Source organism: Anabas testudineus, chromosome 15, assembly GCF_900324465.2.
Source record: "Anabas testudineus chromosome 15, fAnaTes1.2, whole genome shotgun sequence".
Lineage (NCBI taxonomy): Eukaryota > Metazoa > Chordata > Actinopteri > Anabantiformes > Anabantidae > Anabas > Anabas testudineus.
The window spans coordinates 16099802-16120557 of record NC_046624.1 but is presented as its reverse complement, the minus strand read 5'-3'; the positions used below and the strand labels follow the sequence as shown (position 1 = coordinate 16120557).

The 20756-nt window shown below is 38.2% G+C and overlaps 1 protein-coding gene across 4 annotated transcripts in view; it reads left to right on the top strand.

Annotated features, from left to right (window-relative positions):
- The window catches only part of kcnh1a (potassium voltage-gated channel, subfamily H (eag-related), member 1a), a 30837-nt gene that overhangs the window by 5322 nt on the left and 4759 nt on the right, over positions 1 to 20756 (top strand). For 2 of the 4 annotated variants that reach the window (XM_026356784.1, XM_026356783.1), the window contains 11 exons: positions 763 to 886; positions 3074 to 3180; positions 3489 to 3617; positions 4722 to 4840; positions 4932 to 5324; positions 8482 to 8508; positions 10335 to 10492; positions 12177 to 12448; positions 15134 to 15333; positions 16196 to 16448; positions 18893 to 19089. In XM_026356784.1, coding sequence (XP_026212569.1) covers positions 763 to 886; positions 3074 to 3180; positions 3489 to 3617; positions 4722 to 4840; positions 4932 to 5324; positions 8482 to 8508; positions 10335 to 10492; positions 12177 to 12448; positions 15134 to 15333; positions 16196 to 16448; positions 18893 to 19089 — 1979 coding nt within the window. The remainder of the gene's footprint in view (positions 1 to 762; positions 887 to 3073; positions 3181 to 3488; positions 3618 to 4721; positions 4841 to 4931; positions 5325 to 8481; positions 8509 to 10334; positions 10493 to 12176; positions 12449 to 15133; positions 15334 to 16195; positions 16449 to 18892; positions 19090 to 20756) is intronic. The other 2 variants (XM_026356786.1, XM_026356785.1) reach the window with 1 other exon arrangement.

Genomic DNA, 20756 nt, shown 5'->3' with positions numbered 1-20756 from the left:
TGTGAAATGGGCCATAGACCATCATGGACACTAATGGAAGTGTTTGTATTAGCCCTTAAAGGCTAATACACACTTTAAATGATGGAGCAAACATTACAAGACAAATGCACATTTTTACACAAGAAATTAGTTTAAAAAAAAAACACACATTAGATTGAGCAGGAAAACGAATAAAATTGGATTTTAGGTTTTTTAAGGAATAACCTCCATCATATGATCACCGGCTTTGGTCATTATTTGATCACTAATGCCAACCTGTTCTAACGACACTGATTACTGACACATCATAATGGTGGTGTGGCGTATTAAAAGTGCACTAGAGACAAAAACAGTGACATTGTGTTTGCCCAAAAAATATTTTATCACAAACTTGCAGTAGGTTGGAGAAAATGTTTTTTTTTTGTTTTTTGTTTTTTCCATTTGTTTTTTAGTTTGTTAATTTTTATTATCAAAACTGTCAAGCAAATGAGATTAAAGCCAGGAGGAGATGCGGAGAGATGCACCTGACTCCCAAATGGCAATGATTATTTCCAAATGAGCGAATAGTGGAGGTTATAAAAAAAAAAAAAGCCTGTCGTAGGCGTAGGAGGAGATGTCGTTACCTGTACTATTACAGGTGAAACACTGTCAAAGGTTAGAGATAAAAACACATCTCTAAGAATTTCTCCTAACACTTGTAAGCATCAACCTGTTTCTAACACTAAACCCTATGTATATATTCTTACTTAGGATATTTACTCTTTCCTGTTTGCTTTCAAACAGACACCAACTTTGTCCTAGGAAATGCTCAGATAGTGGACTGGCCCATCGTGTACAGCAATGATGGATTCTGCAAATTGTCGGGGTACCACAGAGCAGAGGTGATGCAGAAAAGCAGCACTTGCAGGTAAGCAAAAGGATGTGCGTTTCCTAGTAAAGATGTATGGGCATCTTGAAATGCTAACTGTATTTATGTTTATTGATGACTCATTAAAATACAAATGTACCTAATTTATTTTGACAGACAGCTTCCAGTGTTAGAGAAATAAGATTGGCCCAGCACAAACAGATTTTCTTACAGCCACATCTCAGCTGGCAAAGCAAGACGGCACATTTCTTTTTGAAAGTTTTTCTTATTGCTCCTTCAGCAGACGGTTGTGTGGAGCTCACTTACAGTAGATCATTGTATCATGTAGACATGGACTGTAAATATTTCTGTTTGAAATGCAGTTTAGTTTGTATTTGTAGCTTTTTAGGACCCACGTAGGAGTAAGTGCATCTATTTGCACTTACACCTCCTACCGTCAGACAGCAGCTTTATTTTGCTGTGGTACTGAACTGGTAAAGAGGCCTATTTATGGAGGATCATACAATCAGGTACAGGGTTTGCACATGTATCTTTGTGTTGATGCCTTCACATCTGATTGAACAAATGTACAGGTGCCCATGAAAAGTGGCGATAATCAAAGACGGTGAATCCAACAGGATAGACTAAACATGTATCTAAAAGTAAACACTGTTCTGTTTAAATATGATAATCCTATTGATCATCTATGAAAAGAGACTCAACCTGAGAGAAGTTTACTGAAGAGGACTGGGAGGGAGCCAGTGGCTAGAAAGCAGCAGAGAAAGTGAGAATCACAACACATCCTGCCAGAAATAAATAAATTCACAATTAGAATTAATGATATTCCTGTTGTTAACAATAGCTCAGTAGATTTTATTTTTGTCTTGCTTTTCCAGAAACCACATAACTTAGACACAAATCTGTGATGTAATCGGGTTGTAACAACTGAAACTGCTTCCGCATCACGGAGTGTAACAGCAACTGTAGACATGCAATGTCTCTGGGGTGCTCTCTCCAAAACGGTTCACATAAAAGAATAAAAGGAGCACTATTCCTATTTGTCTTTATTGTACCTGTAATAAGCATGTCAGTAACCACTATATTAATAGTAACCAGTTGGCGCTGCCAGATTTGGAAACCGTGGGAGATTTTGTTTGTTGTGGGAAATTATGTTTGTCACAGCCAGCACTGAGCTATTGCTGATTTAGACCCTCGGGCCCTTAAACATAAGCTTCATAACACTTGCCAATACAAATATTGAACAGTGTATGACGGTTTATTTTAGGTTTATTTTTTACTTGGTGAGATGGAGCAGTAAGCTAATTATTTTTTCATTCGGTGCAAACTGTCATTTTCTGAAGCTTTGTTGGACGGACCATTGGGTTATTGGTCATCTTACTGTAAAGTAAAGACTGTACAGAATTATAGAGAGAAAAACACAACACCCTCGAGCAGGCACTATAAGGGACGGAGAGGAAGAACTCCTTTTAATGGAAGAAACCTCCTGTTCTCACAAAGACCTGCAAAGGATTGAATATGCAACAGAGAGAGAGAGAGAGTTTGTCTTTGATGACTCAAATATAAAATTTATACTCATTTCCCTAGAGTCTAATAGCTAAATCTCTTTTGCTGTGGATGTGTGTGGATCAAACTTATTTCCATCTCAGCTGATTAACTACGTTCTGTGTCTCTTGAATTATGTATGTGATTTATTTTTTATTTCTTTATACTGGGTCCTGTAAACATTCAGTGAGAAAGTTTAACTCATGATTAAAAAGTCATTTGAGGAATAATTTTCACATTTTGTTCTGAAGAGATGCGGCGCTAAGAGAGAGTGAAGACATTGATCAGAGATGTTACATCATGCACTGGTCTGAAAAGTCGCTGCAGTGTCAGGATATAGTCTCATTGAATTTAGCCTTTCTTTAGTTTTTCATAATAAACCCAGAGCTATATTTAGAGCGTGTCTGGAAAAGGCTGCTGCAGATGGTGGCAGTAATAAGCAAAGTGAGATGAATGTCTCTGCAACGTGGTTTAATGTGCTCATGGTTGTTTGACCCATCTTAAGGTTTAATTTGTTTTTGAGAGGTACTTTGCATTTGGCCAATTAGATACTAGGCTGCATTTATCTTTTATAGTTTTAATCTACATTAACTCTATATTCAATTCAGTTTAAAGGTGATGTTCACTATGCTGACATAGAAAGGTTCACACTTATTTCATATTTTTTCCCTTTGTGTTTTCCAGCTTCATGTATGGGGAGCTCACAGACAAGGACACAACGGAGAAAGTGCAGCAAACATTTGAGAATTATGAAATGAACTCATTTGAAATACTGATGTACAAAAAAAACAGTAAGTAGCAAGAAAAAAAGAAAACGTGAACCTCGACTGTCTTGTCATGCGAATGTATTCGGAGTTCAAAGGCAGCCCAGAACATTTCTACCTCAGTAGAAATGTGCTAATTGGTGGAGAGCTAGACCAGAGAAGCCTTCCTCAGGAAAATGTGATGCTGTTTGTTTCCACTTGCACGTGTTCTCTGCTTGCAGGTGTTGCAGGAAAACATGGGAAGCTTTAAAAGTTCAGAACATTTAATTTATGCTATGTAATCAAGACTTCTGCTATACGTATATACACTCATCTAAATCTATGCTTTGTTTCAGGGACACCTGTTTGGTTTTTTGTAAAGATTGCTCCCATTCGAAATGAACAAGAGAAAGTGGTCCTGTTTCTGTGCACGTTCAGCGACATCACAGCCTTTAAACAGCCCATTGAAGATGATTCTTCCAAAGGTTTGAGTCTACAAATCTTTGCACTTTTCATAAGTGCGTGATATAAAACTAATCTCATACAGAGGTGATCAAATGAGAGAGGCAGAGGTGATGGTCTTAGTAGGCCAGCAATCACCGTTCGACCTTGTGCATTGCGCATCTGCTCTGGCAAGTACCCATTCAGTCAAATACACACCACCCCAGCATCATGGTGATCAACATACACACACAAAAAAATCACCAGACTGCATAAGTGTTGAAGACGGCTAAAATAGAACGTGAATTAGTGCAAGAGAGTGACTGCACAGCAAAATCACCAGTGTCAAGTTTTGAGTTTTGTCATCAGCCTGAGCCCTGCAGGCAGCAGGAAGAAACATATGTTTGTTTTGTGTTGTAGAGAGTGAGTCGAAGTTAAGGCAAAGAAAACCACGAAGACAAAAGCTAGAAATGCGGCGAGATTAGTTTTTTAGTTCAAATGACGTTTGTACAGCCTTCAGCAAAAAATGAAAAAGTAATGTGACGTTCCTACTGCAGCAGAAACAGAGCTGTGGAGGAGGTGGAGGTGGGTGGATGGAGGCATCTGACTGCGATTTGTATGTTATCAAATGAAAAAGAAGTAATCTTATCAGACCTCTGTGGTGCACTCTGCCTGAGGCAACTTTAGCCACTGCTAGAATAACACACAAACCTGTGACTGAACTGTCCATGAACAAGTTGCATTGTGGGTAATGTAACATTGAGTGTTCATTATTTACTATTATTAGAGTTTAATTATTAGAGTTTAATTCACAAACATTTTGTAATTCTTAATAAATGAGAACTACAGGAATATCAGTCGAAATGTATTAATCCACCAGAAAACTGAATTTAATTGAACAGAAAGATGAATTTTATGAAATTATGGAGAAACTTAAAACTTATTGTTAGACATTTAACAAACACTTATGTCTTTATTATTGGCCCAGTTTATAATGGGCTGAGCGTGTTGTGGTCAGGTTGTGTCAGGATCTGTGTAAATATTTTTGAAACCAATGATCCACTCTAAAAAGCTCAGTTTGCAGCTTTCAATACCAACGATTAATGAACATGATGAATTGTGCTTACTCATCTGTTTATGATCCTCAGGCTGGGGAAAGTTTGCCCGACTCACTCGAGCTTTAACAAGCAGTAGAGGAGTCTTGCAACAGCTGCAGCCCACAGTTCACAAAGGAGAGAACGTCCACAAGCACTCGCGATTAGCTGAGGTACGGAGGGTGTGTGAGATTTTAGTCCTGATGTGGTTCAGTAAAAATTAGATGACTTAGTCTGATTTATCGTTTGTTTGTTTTTCTGCAGGTGCTGCAGCTCGGCTCAGATATTTTACCTCAGTACAAACAGGAGACTCCCAAAACCCCTCCTCACATCATCCTGCATTACTGTCTCTTCAAGACCACGTGGGACTGGGTCATCCTCATCCTCACCTTCTACACCGCCATCATGGTTCCCTACAACGTCTCTTTCAAGACCAAGCAGAACAATGTCACGTGGCTGGTGGTGGACAGCATCGTGGACGTCATCTTCCTGGTGGATATAGTTTTAAACTTTCACACCACGTTCGTTGGACCCGCTGGCGAGGTCATCTCAGACCCCAAGCTGATTCGGATGAACTACCTGAAGACCTGGTTTGTCATCGACCTGCTGTCCTGCCTGCCTTATGATGTCATCAACGCCTTCGAGAATGTAGATGAGGTCAGTGCAGTGGTTCTGCAGCTATTTTGAAAATGTGTGATTTTCTCTTAATTGTGAGGATTTGCTGCTTTTCTTTAGGAAAAACAAACAATTTGAATTTCTCACTTTCAACTCTTGGAAATTGTGATGGCTGCAATTTTCTTTTTATTTCATGGAGAAAATGATTCACTGAGGAAAATAATCAACAAATGACTTAATACAGAGTTAATGCTTGTCAATTTGTTGTCAATCAATTAGTTGACCAATACTAAGTAATCAGCAACTACTAGGACTGTGGCTACTCTACCAGGAAGTGGGCGGCCAGTCAAAATGACCCTAAGAGCACAATGAACACTCATTAATGAGGTAAAGAAACAACCAGAGTGACAGAGAAAGATTTGAAGGCATCAGTGGAACTGGTTAACATCTGTGTTCATGATTCTACAGTAGTTAAATATTGAACAAGCAGCATGTCTATGGCAGGACACCACAAAGGAAGCTGCTGCCAACTAAAAAGAATATTGCTATATTGTAAGTAATAACCCTGGTCCTGGCCTGTCAGATTATACAGAGTAGTGTCCAACAGAAAACCACTCAAGCAGAAAAATATTGGGTGTTTTATTTAATAACAATAAAATATACACATCTATTATCGTCCAATAGGTAATGTAATTTCACACTGTAACGTTTAGTCATTTGGCAGACCATACTAGTGAGGGACACATGCCAGCTCTACCTCCTGAGCCACAGCCACCTCAGCTCTTTTAGCTTCTGATATAAGTATCAGCCTCAAAAGTTCAATACTACTTTGGTTTCTATTCAGGCACTTTCTCACATTTAGCACCAATTAAATGTGGAAAAGTGCCTTTACATGTACATTTAGTCACTTTTCTTTTGTTAAAGCAACACGTTTTAACAAGTTTAACTGAGCAGTGAACTGTAAAAATGTGCTTGATTGTGAATATATAAATGTTTGACCATAATGTGTGTTGATGATAATGAGTGTTTTCTTATTAACCCCTTATGACGGCCACCAACAGTACTGAATCCTGGGAAAACATGAGCAGCAACAAGCTTTTTTAACTGGATAAAATACTATAAAATACAAACAAACTACTGATATATTTGCAGAAATTAGACAGAATGGTGGAATTTGAAGTCTCTCTTTTCTTGTACCAGCGGAAGAAAAAGAAGAAAAGCTTTGTGGTTGATTTGCAACCTAACATTGGACACCTGCCTTTATTTCATTAAGCATGTAAAGCTGCTTACATGTGAAAATATTGGATGTGTTTGCTGATGAAATGTCTACCTGATACTTTATATCTCTGGTTGTATGAGAGAAAATTCCTGGAGATCTGTTTTTTTTTTTTTTTTTTTTTTTTTCCCCTTTCATTCTTTTCAACACACACATGCACACATTGATTAAACCAAGCCTCAGGGTCCTGCACTTGGTGGTTGTGTGTGTGTGAAATTATAAAGTGATTTAGCATTTAATGGCGCACAAAGGGAGCAGCACAGTGTACGACTGCACTCAGGCTGTTGTGAAGCACAGACAGTACAGGACAATATGCAATGCAGATTTCTATGAGAGGCTTTTTGAATGACAGTAAGCGCTGACTTGTATTTGCAGGACCAGCATTTTGGCTTTTTCTACTTTTTCAACACCTCAGCATCCCAAATGCTGACAAGGTCAAGTGACCGGAGCAGAGGCAGTCAGGGGTCAGTGTAAGGAAAAAACAAGAAGCTCTTGTGGTTTTCAAGGACAATGTTGGCGTTATTTGATCCTTTTTTTTTTTTTCACGAGTAAAAGAGCCATGCTAATGTGTTTTTAGCATGGCTCTTACATACATACATACATTTTTAAATCTCAGAATAGCTCCTTTGTCTTGTTTGACAGGATATATCTGTGGATTTTGAACTGGTAGGACGCAACAACTCAAAGATGGGATTCATAATGTTGTTTTTTTTAAATAACGCATAATAAACAAGTAGTAAATGGTGCAAGCGATGAACTTTGCATTGTCACTGACGACATGAAATAATCCATCACGCACTGAAGCTTCTCTACTACTATCATATGTCACAGTAACCTAATATCTGTCTTTGGCTACACAAACTAAACTTGTTAGGAGAATGTAGTTGGATTCGGTGTTTTACAAACATTGGTGGAAAAAAAAGTAGAATTTTTATCCTGCAAGATGATCTACATGTTGTTTGTATTCTTAACAAATCCCATTAAATCAGTGAGTCAGGGAAGCTCTTGTACTGCGAGCTGAACAAAAAAGAAATGTGCCAATTTCACCATGGACTCTGGGAAACAGAATTGGACATTTTTCACTTAATATTGAGAAAGAAATTTAAAACAATAGTGGAAACCACTGTTAGTTGCAGCCCTTCACTTTACAGAGAAGCTTCATACTTCTGGTTTATTTTTATTGTGAGGTTCAAGTGTACATTTTGCCAATGATAAGACACATTGACTGTAAACAGACATCTAAGCCATGACCATCCACTTCCAGGATCATCTTCCAGTGTGCCTCTGCAACAACTCACTAACTCCAATTTGCTCCAAATTGCTCTGAGGCGATCCATGGCAAGGGTAAATGAGAGCAAGTAAACAATTGCCTGTGTTATTAAACCAGCGCAGAAACATCTTGCTGCTGCTACAGACCTTAACGACCAACATGAATAACTTTGATGGCTGTTTTCCCCAACAGGTTTCCGACCAGAGAAGGGAAGCTCATTAACGAGGAGCGGCTGTCAAAGTTATTCTTGGCAGCCTTAAAGCGCTGTACATCACCTTGATAACCTCATAGTCCTTGTGTCATTCCAGATTCTAATGACTGATAAACCAAAACAACAAATGAACCACTTTTCTGCAGCTGTCCAAGTGTTTTAACAGAGAGCTGACAAAATAATGGAGCTTTCAGTGCATGATTTGCTCGCTCTGCACTTCCTTTACAAACACAGATGAGGTTGTTTTACGTTTCTTTTCGTTTCACATTTATTGAATATTGATTTTAATTTTTCATATGTTTATTCATCACTTACTTTGGATCAAGTGGTTTTTCTCTTACTTGTGCTTCGTTTTTGTTTTTCTTCTTTTTCATCCCTCCGTTCTGTTTGCATGGCCCCCTTCCTCTTCTGCCTGTGTTCATGCATGGGACGTGCTGGGAAGAATTGGAACCACCGAGCTGTCACTCAAGTAGGCTTCAGTTTGATTTAGAATATGATAATGAACAGTTTTGTATTTTGATTTTCACACATGCACATTTAAATATGTTACATCAACTCTCCATCAGGCTGTAACAACAACACACGCTCACGTTTTCTGTGGCATGTCACTCCCCAGCTTAAATGTTGCACCGAAATGTAAGCTGGGGTGCTCTGAGAGCGTGACGGCGGGGAATCAATACATTAAATAAATGCTGCAGAAAACAAGTTGAGCTTCGTGCTGCTTGTTCTTTTTCCTGCTGAAGCTTTTCATTGTCAGAAGATAATGATCAGATTGTGTTTTACAATTCGAAAATGAACAACAGTGTCATTAAAGCAGCATGAGAGCTGATTCAGTCCTCATGTCAGCAGTTATATTTCATCTGTGACAATCTGATTGCAGCTCTGTGACACAGTTACAATTTCAATTCAATATGATTGAAAATATACTGTGATAGAAGGAGCTTTGAACACGGCGTGTTGAGCATTATAAAAATCAGCCAACTTTGACAGCGTCTTTTGTTTATGTTCCCGTTTGGCTAACTAAGCCAGATTAGATGTCAGGAGCTGAAATATGATTCTGATGTTTTAATTGCCTGTTAGATACTGTAGAACATGTTAAGTTTGGAAAAATAATATAGGTAGCACAACATCTTAATGAAAACCTGCTACTGTGAATAATAACTGTATTTGCAGGATATAGAACCTGTTTTCATTTTATAACTTTACAAGGAGGAGTCATTTTCTTGTTAGTTTTACTGTGACAGAATTATTATGCTAAGCTAATTGCTGCCTGGTTTTAGCTGCATATTCAAAGTGTACCTATCATAATGGTATTCAATTCCTAGTACTAGTAGTATTAGTAGTATTAGTTGCCAGTTTTAGTTTTAAGTTTAGTGCACAGAGAGCAGTCATTAACTCATAGCAACAAAAAGCAATAAGCATATTTCAATAAGCATATTTGTGACATTGTTCCTTATTAATAAAATATCTTTGATATGTGTTCAGTGATTACATTTCCTACTTTCTTTGCTACTTGTGATTGCGGCAGACGTCAAAAGCACTGATAGTGTAAATGAATTGTGTTCGAGCACATGTCTGTAAAGTGATTTTTATAAAAGCTGAGGGGTCTGGCAGGCAGCTAGAGCAGATCAAGTGACAGCAAGGGCTGCAGTTGTACTCACATTGCAGACCACAGCACATTAGCAGATCAATACCCCCTCCAGCGCACGCACACAGAAAACCATCAGCGCCGAACTGTAAAGCAGACTGATGGGAGTGCAAAGTGTCTGTTCGGATTGAGTGGGTGTTTCAATATACAGTTAAGCTGAGTAGACATTTAGCTGCTGGTTATGTAATGGCCCAAAGTTGTAAACTGTCATCCGATTGCATTGTTAAACTCAATTCTATGTTAACACTTTGAATCTTGTGTTTTATCTCGTCTGATGTCCTGTTTTTGTGGTTATGGCCATATCACATTCACTGTGCATTTCACAACACAGGTTAATGCACTCTCATATTGATTCTTTAAAACGCTGTAACACATTTGTTTTTCTTCTGATATAATGTGGCAAACACACTCCTTCATCTTACTTACAGTGGGTTTCGTTTCTACTTTTATTCGATAAAGTCATGAAACAAAAACAACATAAGGAGACACAGCGAGATAGATAAGAAAACAGAATAATAACAACATTGTTACAACGAGCAGCTGAACTCGTGCTTTGATTAAAATCACAAGCTTGTAGAAAAACTTTAAAGTATTTTTTCCATGATACAAAATGTATTGTTATGTCTTGTGTTCAACTTCTACTTTAGGGTATCAGCAGTCTGTTCAGCTCACTTAAGGTGGTCCGGCTTCTTCGTCTGGGTCGGGTTGCTCGTAAACTGGATCACTACATTGAGTATGGGGCGGCTGTACTGGTCCTGCTCGTGTGTGTTTTTGGACTCGCTGCTCACTGGCTGGCCTGCATTTGGTATGATGATGACATTTATTTATAATTATCTTTAAATTGGTTTCATTCATCAATAAGTCTCCACCTCCTCCTACCTACTACTTTTCTTTTGGTGCAATATTATCTACAGAATATATTTTTATCCAAATTTCATAATAATAATTTGCAAAAGGGTATTGAAACTTTAAACTTTATGTTTGAGAACACATAATACATTCTCACAGATTGCTGAGTTTTACCCTAGCTGTGATACAGTAATAGCACAGCCAATTAATATAATGAGGCCATTGATTAAGCTAATTAATGCATTAATTAGCAGTTATTTTTTGAAAAGAAACTTGTTTTTAGCCATTAAAAATGTATGTTTTCTGCACCTTAAAGCCAGAAAGAGTTATAGTGGTTTCAAGAGAATTAGTTTTTCCTCATTAATATTCAAATTTAAGGCGCACAGGCTTCTAAAGTCTAATCAGATCAGCTCCTTTACAGGGGGCAAGTGTGGTGGAAGCATTAGGTTTCTATCGTGTGTTGTGCTTGATTTATTATGTCTTTGAGAATGTCTAAACACACAATGACGCAAATGCTATGATGACTACTTAATGTCCTGCATACATAAAAACATGGAAAATACGTTTGATGGTTAAACCTGCATAGTTTTTTAACATTATCCATCGTCACAGAGCTACAGAAGACATCTTCTAGTGATATATTATTACTAATCAAATCAAACATCAATCATAACTTTGTCTGTCTACAAGATTTCACACGTTACACTCATGTTTCACAAACTGGGAGTCAGGCTCCCGCAAGAGGCTCTAAACAGTAACATTGCTCCAAACTGTACAATAATACTTAAATAAATGAAGCTGATGTTGCTCTAGAACCACACTTGGATACCAATAAAAATAGCTCCCGTCTCGTTTCCCTCAGTGGTTTCTGTGGTTGCCATGGTGTCCGCTTGAGAAAAGTTAAACCATCATCAACTCAGATGACAGCGGCAAATATTCATGCCTCCCTTTAAATGGCTATTTGAAACAGTGGAGGTATTTGTGGTATAAACAAGAAAATCCATTTCCAGTGATTTTATGTTTATGATACAGTATGTGTGACATTATGTCATCATGCTTGGGTCTGTGTCACAGTAACACTTTGTTGCTCTGACTCAGTTCACAACACAGTGCATTGCTCAACATATACAGTGGATGAATATTTGCTTTTGAGTGGTGCAGAAGTTCGAAATGCACCATCGGATTCATCTTCTTTATATTCTGTAGGGTTTTTCCATTTCAGTTTCTCCAAGAAGCTAGATTAACTGAAACGTTTCATGTTAAGCCGCCTCAGTGTAGTTGGAATTAATTGTTGCTGCAGCTGTGGGTGAAATGTCTCAAACTATTTGAGAATTGGTTTGAATTAGGTCCAAACATTCATGCCTCCTTCAGGATTGTTGTATTAACTTCAGTGATACCCTGACCTTTTTACTAGTCTGGTTTGTGGTTTATAACAAAATACATGAAAACTAGATGTTCTTAACACAGATGGTAAACATGGTGAATATGATGCCTGCCTCATCATGTTGGCATTGTCATTGTGAGAATAAAAGCATCCCGATGTTTGCACTTTGCATTTGTAAGATTTACAGCAGCTGTTTGATGAATTTAAACAGATTTGTGTGTCAGGTTCGATGTCTGACTGTATATTTGGACTCCAGGTACAGCATTGGTGATTACGAGGTTATCGATGAGGAAAACAACGCCCCTCGTATGGACAGCTGGCTCTACGTCCTGGCAGAGACGATGGGGAAACCGTATCGCTTCAACACCAGCGGCTCGGGGAAGTGGGAGGGCGGGCCGAGCAAGGATTCGGTCTACATCACTTCCCTGTACTTCACGATGACCAGCCTGACCAGCATTGGTTTCGGCAACATTGCCCCAACGACAGATTGCGAGAAAATCTTCGCCGTAGCCATGATGATGATTGGATGTGAGTAAAAACAATAAACTATGTTCTTTAAAATGAGAAAAGAATGCTATATGGACACAGTTTTAACAAATAAAGTTGCTGTGTTTCAGTTTTTTATGGTATCATTGTCTGAACTGAACAGGTGTAGAATCAAATCCACACTGCAGCTGGTCCACTTTAACACAGCGATGTTTACTGTACAGCAGAGGCTACATTATGCTCATTTCCTCTGCTGTGTGATATTGTGCTGAATTATTGAGATTTTCTGGAGTGCGATGCATTACTCGCATACGTTTCCTGTATTTTTGCAGTGTCTCAGTTGAATCAACACAGTTGAAACGGCGAACGAGGCGTGTACTCCTCAGAGGCTGGAGTTTAGTGGAGCATTTTCAGTTTTTAAGCCTGTAAAACAATATGTTTTGTTAATCTGAAACATGAGTCATAAATCAAAACTGTAAATACAGTGACCAGATTATAATTTAGTTAAAAGACCTGCCCTCACTAACTAACACAACACCTAATCTGCTAAGGAGAAGGTAGATTTGCATGCCCCTCTTTCCACATCTCAGCATTAAACATTTATGAGGTGTCTTCTGCTTGTGTAGCTCATAATACAGTGTGCAGTGGAGGGCCATTATGTGTGACTGCACGTGGAGAGCAACACCTCGGAGCAATAACTGACACTGCCAGATCAATTTAGCACAGAGCTCCCTCCAATCCCCCTGCAATAAGTCCTCACCTACCTCGTACTTTTTTTTTTTTCTTTCTTTTCAGCCACAATCTCAACCGGAGCTGGCAAACCGCATCTGCAGACTTTTCTCTGTTTAAATTTTTCATTGTGAGATACAAATCATCTTAAAGCGTAAATATCTAAAAGCCAGACAGCCTCAGGAGGATTCAGTTGTAGATGCAATCTACTTTAGTCCATGGCTGTTCTCTATGAAATATGGATGTCCTGATACTGTTCTATTTTTACCATCAGCACTAGATCGGTGCTGGCAGTAGAAGATCACAGCGTGACAAGGGATTGGAGGGGTGGCACGGGGAAGAGGGGGCACTATACATATGTCCTGTTTCTATAGCAACTGTTGGCCCGGGGCTTGAGTTTCTGACAACTGTCGTAACTACCTTCAAACAAGGCAGCTGTTGGATGCTGAGCAACGCTGCGGTGAAATTGTGCACGTCAGCAAGTAAAGAGCGATGGTGGGGACTAGATGAAACTGTTCCACAGGGACGGATTTAGTTTCCTTTGTTGCAGCAGTTTCTGCTTATCAGGGAAGTGAGTGTTGCCATCTGTGCTCAAGCTCGAGGTAGCAGCAATCCCAAAAGTTTGCCAACTTCAAAAGAAGAGAATTGTCGAATCATCCTAGATAGAACAGGCTCAGACCTTTTTAAGACCCTTATAATAAAGATAACATGCCACAAACAGGAACTAAGTCTTTGTGTGTGGGTCATAAAGAATATCATCATGCTGCAACGCTTGATAACAGCAGTACAAGCTGAGCGAAGGTGATGAAAGCATGAAAGTTGTGGTTGTCCTCGCCCTTGAGGAGTTTTGAGCGCTTTTTAATTAGTATTATTCCCTGTGCAGTTTTTCAGCACTTTGATTCAAGATTGCACGCCGTGAAATAAACAAACACATGCAAACTCATGCACAGGTTACTGTCATCATTGAGGATAATTGAAATGTGTGGCTGGCATGTTTCCTCTCCGTCCCTTCTAGCAGGGCTAATTAGGGCTCCATTGCCAGGAGAACACTGCACACAGAGCAGACATCTAATGGCTTTGATCCACACACACACGCCAGCTGTTGCACCAGTTGAACCACCCAATCACCTCAGAGATGCTCTGCTATATTCTTTCTTTCCCTTTTCTTTGATTCTTCTGTCACAAGACAATCAAAAATATATATTTTTAAAAATCCTTATTTAGTAGGACATCATATGGTGATTGATGGTTACATAGCAAAGATCGCAAAGATGTACAGATTTCCCCAGTGATGAGTAGTATTCGTTTTTCCATGTAGTTGATTAAAGTGATCACTACATGATGGTGAATTTGGAGAATCATCTTTTTTAAACTCAAATATAGTAAATAGTCTTTTAGTAAATAGTCGTTTTGAATCTTGTGACTTTTATGTCTTTGTAAACCATGCTTGGAGATTTTTATATAGATGTGTTTTGAAGATATATATATTCTCATAAACCATGTTTTGGAGACTTCAATGCCATTGAAGCCAGATTTGGAGAATTATTTTCTCTATTAAACCCAAACATGCATATTTTTATGTCCTTGTAAACCATGATTTGTATTTTTTTTTTCTTTTTGTGCTTGGAAAATATTCATGTTCTTAAAATCTGCTGCTATTATGTAAGCCTGGATTAATAAGTGTCTAAATGATTCTTGAGTCTTAGAAATGCATTCCCCATCTGCCAAACACTGAATCCCTATAAGAAATAACACGATCAGAGCATCTCAGATCTGTGAAAAGATGGATGTTTGTATTTTAACCAATTTGTCTTTTTATTGATAATTTGTCCTCATGATTTACATTTCTCAGGAGGCTAAACAGACACCTGCAATATACTGTCTGTCATGTCAGCTGTAATTACTAACATTGCTCATCTTTAATCTTTGATCGCACTTTCTCTCAACTTTACCAAACGTCCTTTTTTTTTTTTTTTTATCTCCCCTCTATCTTCTCAGCCCTTCTTTACGCCACCATTTTTGGTAACGTGACAACAATCTTCCAGCAGATGTACGCCAACACGAATCGTTACCATGAGATGCTTAACAGCGTCCGGGACTTCCTCAAGCTCTACCAGGTGCCCAAAGGCTTAAGTGAAAGAGTTATGGACTACATTGCTTCCACCTGGTCCATGTCACGGGGTATAGACACTGAAAAGGTACGCCAGACTACATCATCTCTCTCCTATAGTGACATTTTATTTTACTATACTTCCCACCTGTGTCACAATCACTGAACACATATAATATGTTGTAACTGTTATTATCAGTGTGTGTGGGTGGAAATTATAGCTAGAAGCAGATAGGTTGATTTAATTTGAAGCCAAAATGCATCCATATCACTGGTTCCTATTTAAATTCCCCTGTTCAAAAAACAATCATGGAAAGATTTTAGGATTCACTTCAAATTAGAAACTTCTAATCCTACAGAGATTTTGTCAATAGTTAATCTGTAAATACAGTTAATCTGAATGTTTTCTCATGTCTTCTTTATATTGTATGCTAATCTTTTACTTTTGTGCAGCAGTTACTGTATTTGTCTGAACTTTCAACTACACTAGAGGGTTTAAAAATGGCACATAATCCTTCTCTACGTGCCATTTATCTTCAAATGGTTGTGTTTTAAAGGCAGAGCCCTGCGACGGCCTGGCATCCTGTTGATTAGGATTAGGTGTACTCGAACAACATGCTGCCTCTCGGTGACACTCACCAGAGAGGTGGCTGGACTTGGTGTGACCTTCACAAGAAAAAACCCCACCATTATTCACTCTGGACACACTCGACCTGTCTGATAAATCAAAGTAGACTGTTATGTTTATTGATACTTCCCAAAATTACTGACAAACAAAGAGGCTGCAGTCCTGTTACATGCTGAAGAGAGAATAACACCTTTAGTTCTTCAGTTTTAGACAACATGAACTGAGGGGCACATTCTTTATTTCAGAAATCCATTTGGTTAATGAACTTTCTAGTTCAGGATAATTCACTATTATCATTCCACCTTCTCTTGTTTCCTTGCAGGTGTTGCAGATCTGTCCAAAGGACATGAGAGCAGATATTTGCGTTCACCTCAACCGGAAGGTTTTTAAAGAGCACCCAGCTTTCCGGCTGGCCAGCGACGGCTGTCTAAGAGCGCTGGCCATGGAGTTTCAGACCATCCACTGTGCTCCTGGCGACCTGATCTACCACGCTGGTGAAAGCGTGGACAGCCTCTGCTTTGTGGTGTCGGGGTCGCTGGAGGTCATCCAGGACGACGAAGTGGTGGCCATTTTAGGTGAGTTGATTACATTTATTGTAAAAATCGTCAGCGATCAATTTCTACTTCAAGCTTTCTCTAAACATACAAGAGTTAAAATCTCATCACTTATATGTTTTAATGTAATACACACATTGAGGAGCAGTTTTTTGCAGATTACAAATAAAATGAGCTCTATTCTCGTTTGCACTGTGATAAATGCATAAAAAGGATTTAACATAACATTTTAAATCATCCTGATTATGAATTAATTATTAAATGGGCTGATGTATTATTAATATTCTTTACAGTAATGTGTAAAAAATGTGTGTATTCATCTCGGATGTATAGTAGTCTTACCAAATTTCGGAGACCTTTAAGTAATTTTAAAGTTGTAATAGATTCATGACGGTTAAGTTCATGAACAAACTCACAAGTGCTCATAGTGTTTTGATAATATGGACGCAGGACTTTTGATACCATTTTGGAAGAAAATGTCACTTTTGATCTTCATCTTTCATCAAATTACATCGACAATTTTGACAAAATTAATAATGGAATTCACCACATTATGTTTATTTCATGAAAGATGTGGTCGAGGCTCTCCGTCCCCCTCCAGCTGTCAGAGGACCTGCCCCAGATCTGCCCAATATATAAATAATATAAGTTTCTCTAAATATTTCTCATGCTTTAATAAAGACAGAGGAGAGTGATTTGAGTTGTTGATGTGATGCTGCACTATCTTAGCCTTACAATCACACTGTCCTCCAACATAACAGTTTTGCACTGTTGCTAGATCCTCCTAAATCCTCTTTTGTTTCCGTCTGTATGGCATCACTTCACAAACAGTTTGTGACAGCAGTGAAAGCTGAGATGTTGGGGACATGTTTTCTGCAGAGTCAGGATTTAGACAAGAATGTGTTTGTCACAGATGCACAGTCCTCTCAGTAATATTTAAAACGACCTGGTTCTTGAATACAACAAATCTCACTCAGCCAGCTCGCTTATTTTGAAACTACAATCTGTACAGTATGTACAGGGCCACTTCTTAATCAACTATCTTGCTATAATGTTTTTATTTCAGAATATAAATCAACATTTTTTTTAATATAAGACAGTTGCTAGTGGCTAGAGAAGGGTTTATTCAAAACATGTGGTTTTAATCTTAGGTAATTTTCATCTATTTTTCTAAAATGTTTTACTAATTTGCTGCTGGTAAGATGAAGTCTGTGAAATAGAGATTTCCAGGGATCAGAAATGTTGAACTTGAACTGACATGCAGCTGTGGAAAACCAATCCTCATATGCATAAATACATTCTCAGCAAATACTGTAGACTCCCAAACTGAACAGAAGTGTATCAGTGAAAACTAAAGTGAATTATTGCGAGCCTTCAGCTCTGCAGAACTTTATAATGAGCTGATTGTACATTAAATGGCAAGAAAAAGTATGTGGAATTTCATACTTTTCTACATTAATTTGTCATAAAATGTGATCTGATCTTCATCCAAGTCAAGAGTATTAACAAATATAATGTGCCTAAAGTACTAACAGAAAAGACATTTGGATCTTTCATGTCTTTATTAAGAACAACAATAAAAACCTTGTAGTTCACATACTTTTTCTTGCCACTGTACGGCTGGCCTACATCTTCAGTTTTGTTTCACTGCTCAGTGGATGGAAGCAGGCAGATGTTCCCTGCAGCTGGAAAAAACTCAATAAACCTACTGTAACCGACCTGCTCAGTGCTGAGCAGATGTTCACCCCATTCTCGTGAACACCTTGAGGGATTTTCTTCAAAATTGGCACAAATGTCCACTTGGACTAAAGGATGAACAGACTTTGGTTGTTAAAGGTCAAACATCAAGGGCACTGTGATTCTGAATCATTCTAAACTATCATAATCTACATGAATATTGGTAAAGGATGAACCACACTGTGGCATTTATTTTACTTGGGAGCCCACTGACCATCTATTGCTAAGCTACAATTTTTTTCAAGTTAATACTTTAACTTGTCCAAATGATTGATTTACAGAATTGGATTTTCCTGGAAAGCCCAGTGATACCATCTTTGCTCTTTTTTGCTTTTGGCCATAACCGGCATAGTTCTCCTTTGCAACAATCAGTGGTGGAGACTGAAGTAGAGGCTGAAGTGATAAGCACCTTAATTTCTCATCAGCCTAATGGTGCTGTAGAACAAAAACGGGTAAAAGATACCTGCAGACAAGATCGAACATCCAATCTAATCTACCATGAACCTACTACTCAGCAAACGCGTACTCTGTTATTAGTCAGCGTAACTCATCTTGATATGAGTGATAGTTTGATTAATGCCTCATTTTTATATAGTATATGCTGGGTTATATCAAGTAGCTCAGATGCTTTTAAGAGTGTGGTTCACACTCTTTATGCACTACATAGTTCATTGTTTAGTGGCTTATAAACTGACTTTATTACTTTATAAACTTCTCTGTCTCTGCAGGGAAGGGAGACGTATTTGGTGATGTTTTCTGGAAAGAGGTGACTCTGGCTCAAGCCTGTGCCAACGTCCGAGCTCTGACCTACTGTGACCTTCACGTCATTAAACGTGACGCTCTGCAGAAGGTGCTGGAGTTCTACACGGCTTTTTCAAATCACTTCTCAAGAAATCTGCTGCTCACTTACAATCTGCGAAAGAGGGTGAGTGATTCTTCAGAAGGCACCAAGAAACAACATGTGACTGTTGGCAAAACTGCACACGACACAACAGAACAGACCATTTATTTTCAATATATTTTGCTTTTATAATATGATTATTGGATTTCCATCTCCTTTTGATCTTCTCCTTATTATAATAAGAGCATTCGCTTTAAGTGAGAATCCTGTTTTAATTTTTGATGACAAGTTATGATCCTGCTGGTGAATTTGTAATGTGATTTTACATAGGAGATAGTTATTAAAGTGGAGAAGTCTAGTGACTACTGTTCTTTTTAAACTTTCTACAGGTACAGTTATTTATATTGAATCTTTATTTTATCAGTTTGACTCCCAAGAAGATTTGTTTAGCCAGTACTACAAACAAAAAAAAAAAGTAAAATCTAAAACATAAAATGTGTGCTGCACCATTGATCATCTTGTGACCCTTTGGAGGGGCCTGAAAACTAGTTTGGGATCAACCGGATTGAACTATTTATCAAAGAAGTCAAACAGTACATCCAATAATCAGCTTCAGGAGCCCTTTTTCTTTTCTCCAGAACAAATACATTTACCACTGCAGTCTTAAAGAAGTGAATAGGAAAAAGAAGTGAATAGGAAAAAGCATATATCTTAAAGTAGTTGGTGATCTGCAACTTGAACTATCCAGTTTAATTTTTTTCATTCCCAACTGCTGTTAACATTCAATAATTTATATTTTCTACATTTATTACCACAAATATATTTTGCATCTAGCTGGGCAGGATTTTAAAAATGAGTCTACTTGACTACAGCCCACCACTACAGCCGGAGCTCATACATGTACTACATTTGAAACAAAAACACAGTTCCATTTAACAGCCGCCATATATTTAAGCCACTCACGCATCCTTTATTCAGAAATGAACAGCTGTGATCAACAACACAAGTGTAGCTACCAATCATTACCTCATTCATAATAAGGTTAGCCTGCCCCAGAGAGTGCAAGTGAGATTGAATTGCCTGCATATGAAGGGCCAATCTCATCTGCTGCATTAGAATCACTATTCACCAGAGTCCCATATTTTCTGAATATATATATATACAGCAAGAAAATTCAGAGAAGGATTGAATCAGTAGCCAAACCGTGAGTTTAAGTGGAGCCTGTGAGGTTGTTTTCAACTTGGGAAATACAGCACATGATATGCTGAGCAACCAAGTGGTTTAAGTTGTGAGAACAGTGCTGCAATAACACAGACATGATTAAGATCATGAAACGATGTGTTGCCTCATGCCAGGGAACAAGGAAAGGCTGACGTTAGAGCTGTAAGAGACAACTTGGTTGTTCAAATACAAAACCATTTTCAGAAATGGAGTAAAAACAGGCTCCTAACAACTGTCTAGAAATGTTCAAATTGTAATGAAACTACAACTAGCAGCTTGTTCAGCTGTTAATTAATAATATGGTTTAATGGGTTAATTAGTGAGTTTGAAGTGCTGGATGTTCCCTCCGTACAGAGCCAAGCTAGACATTTACCCCGTTCCAGTTTTTATGCTCAGCTAAACTTACCAGCTGGTGACTCATGTTTTAGGGGAGCTGAAACTTGTTGAACAAAATAATGGGATTCATTTAGTTTTAAAAATGCATTTTTATTATTATTTAGCAATATAGACTCAATAGGGTTTGTTTTTTA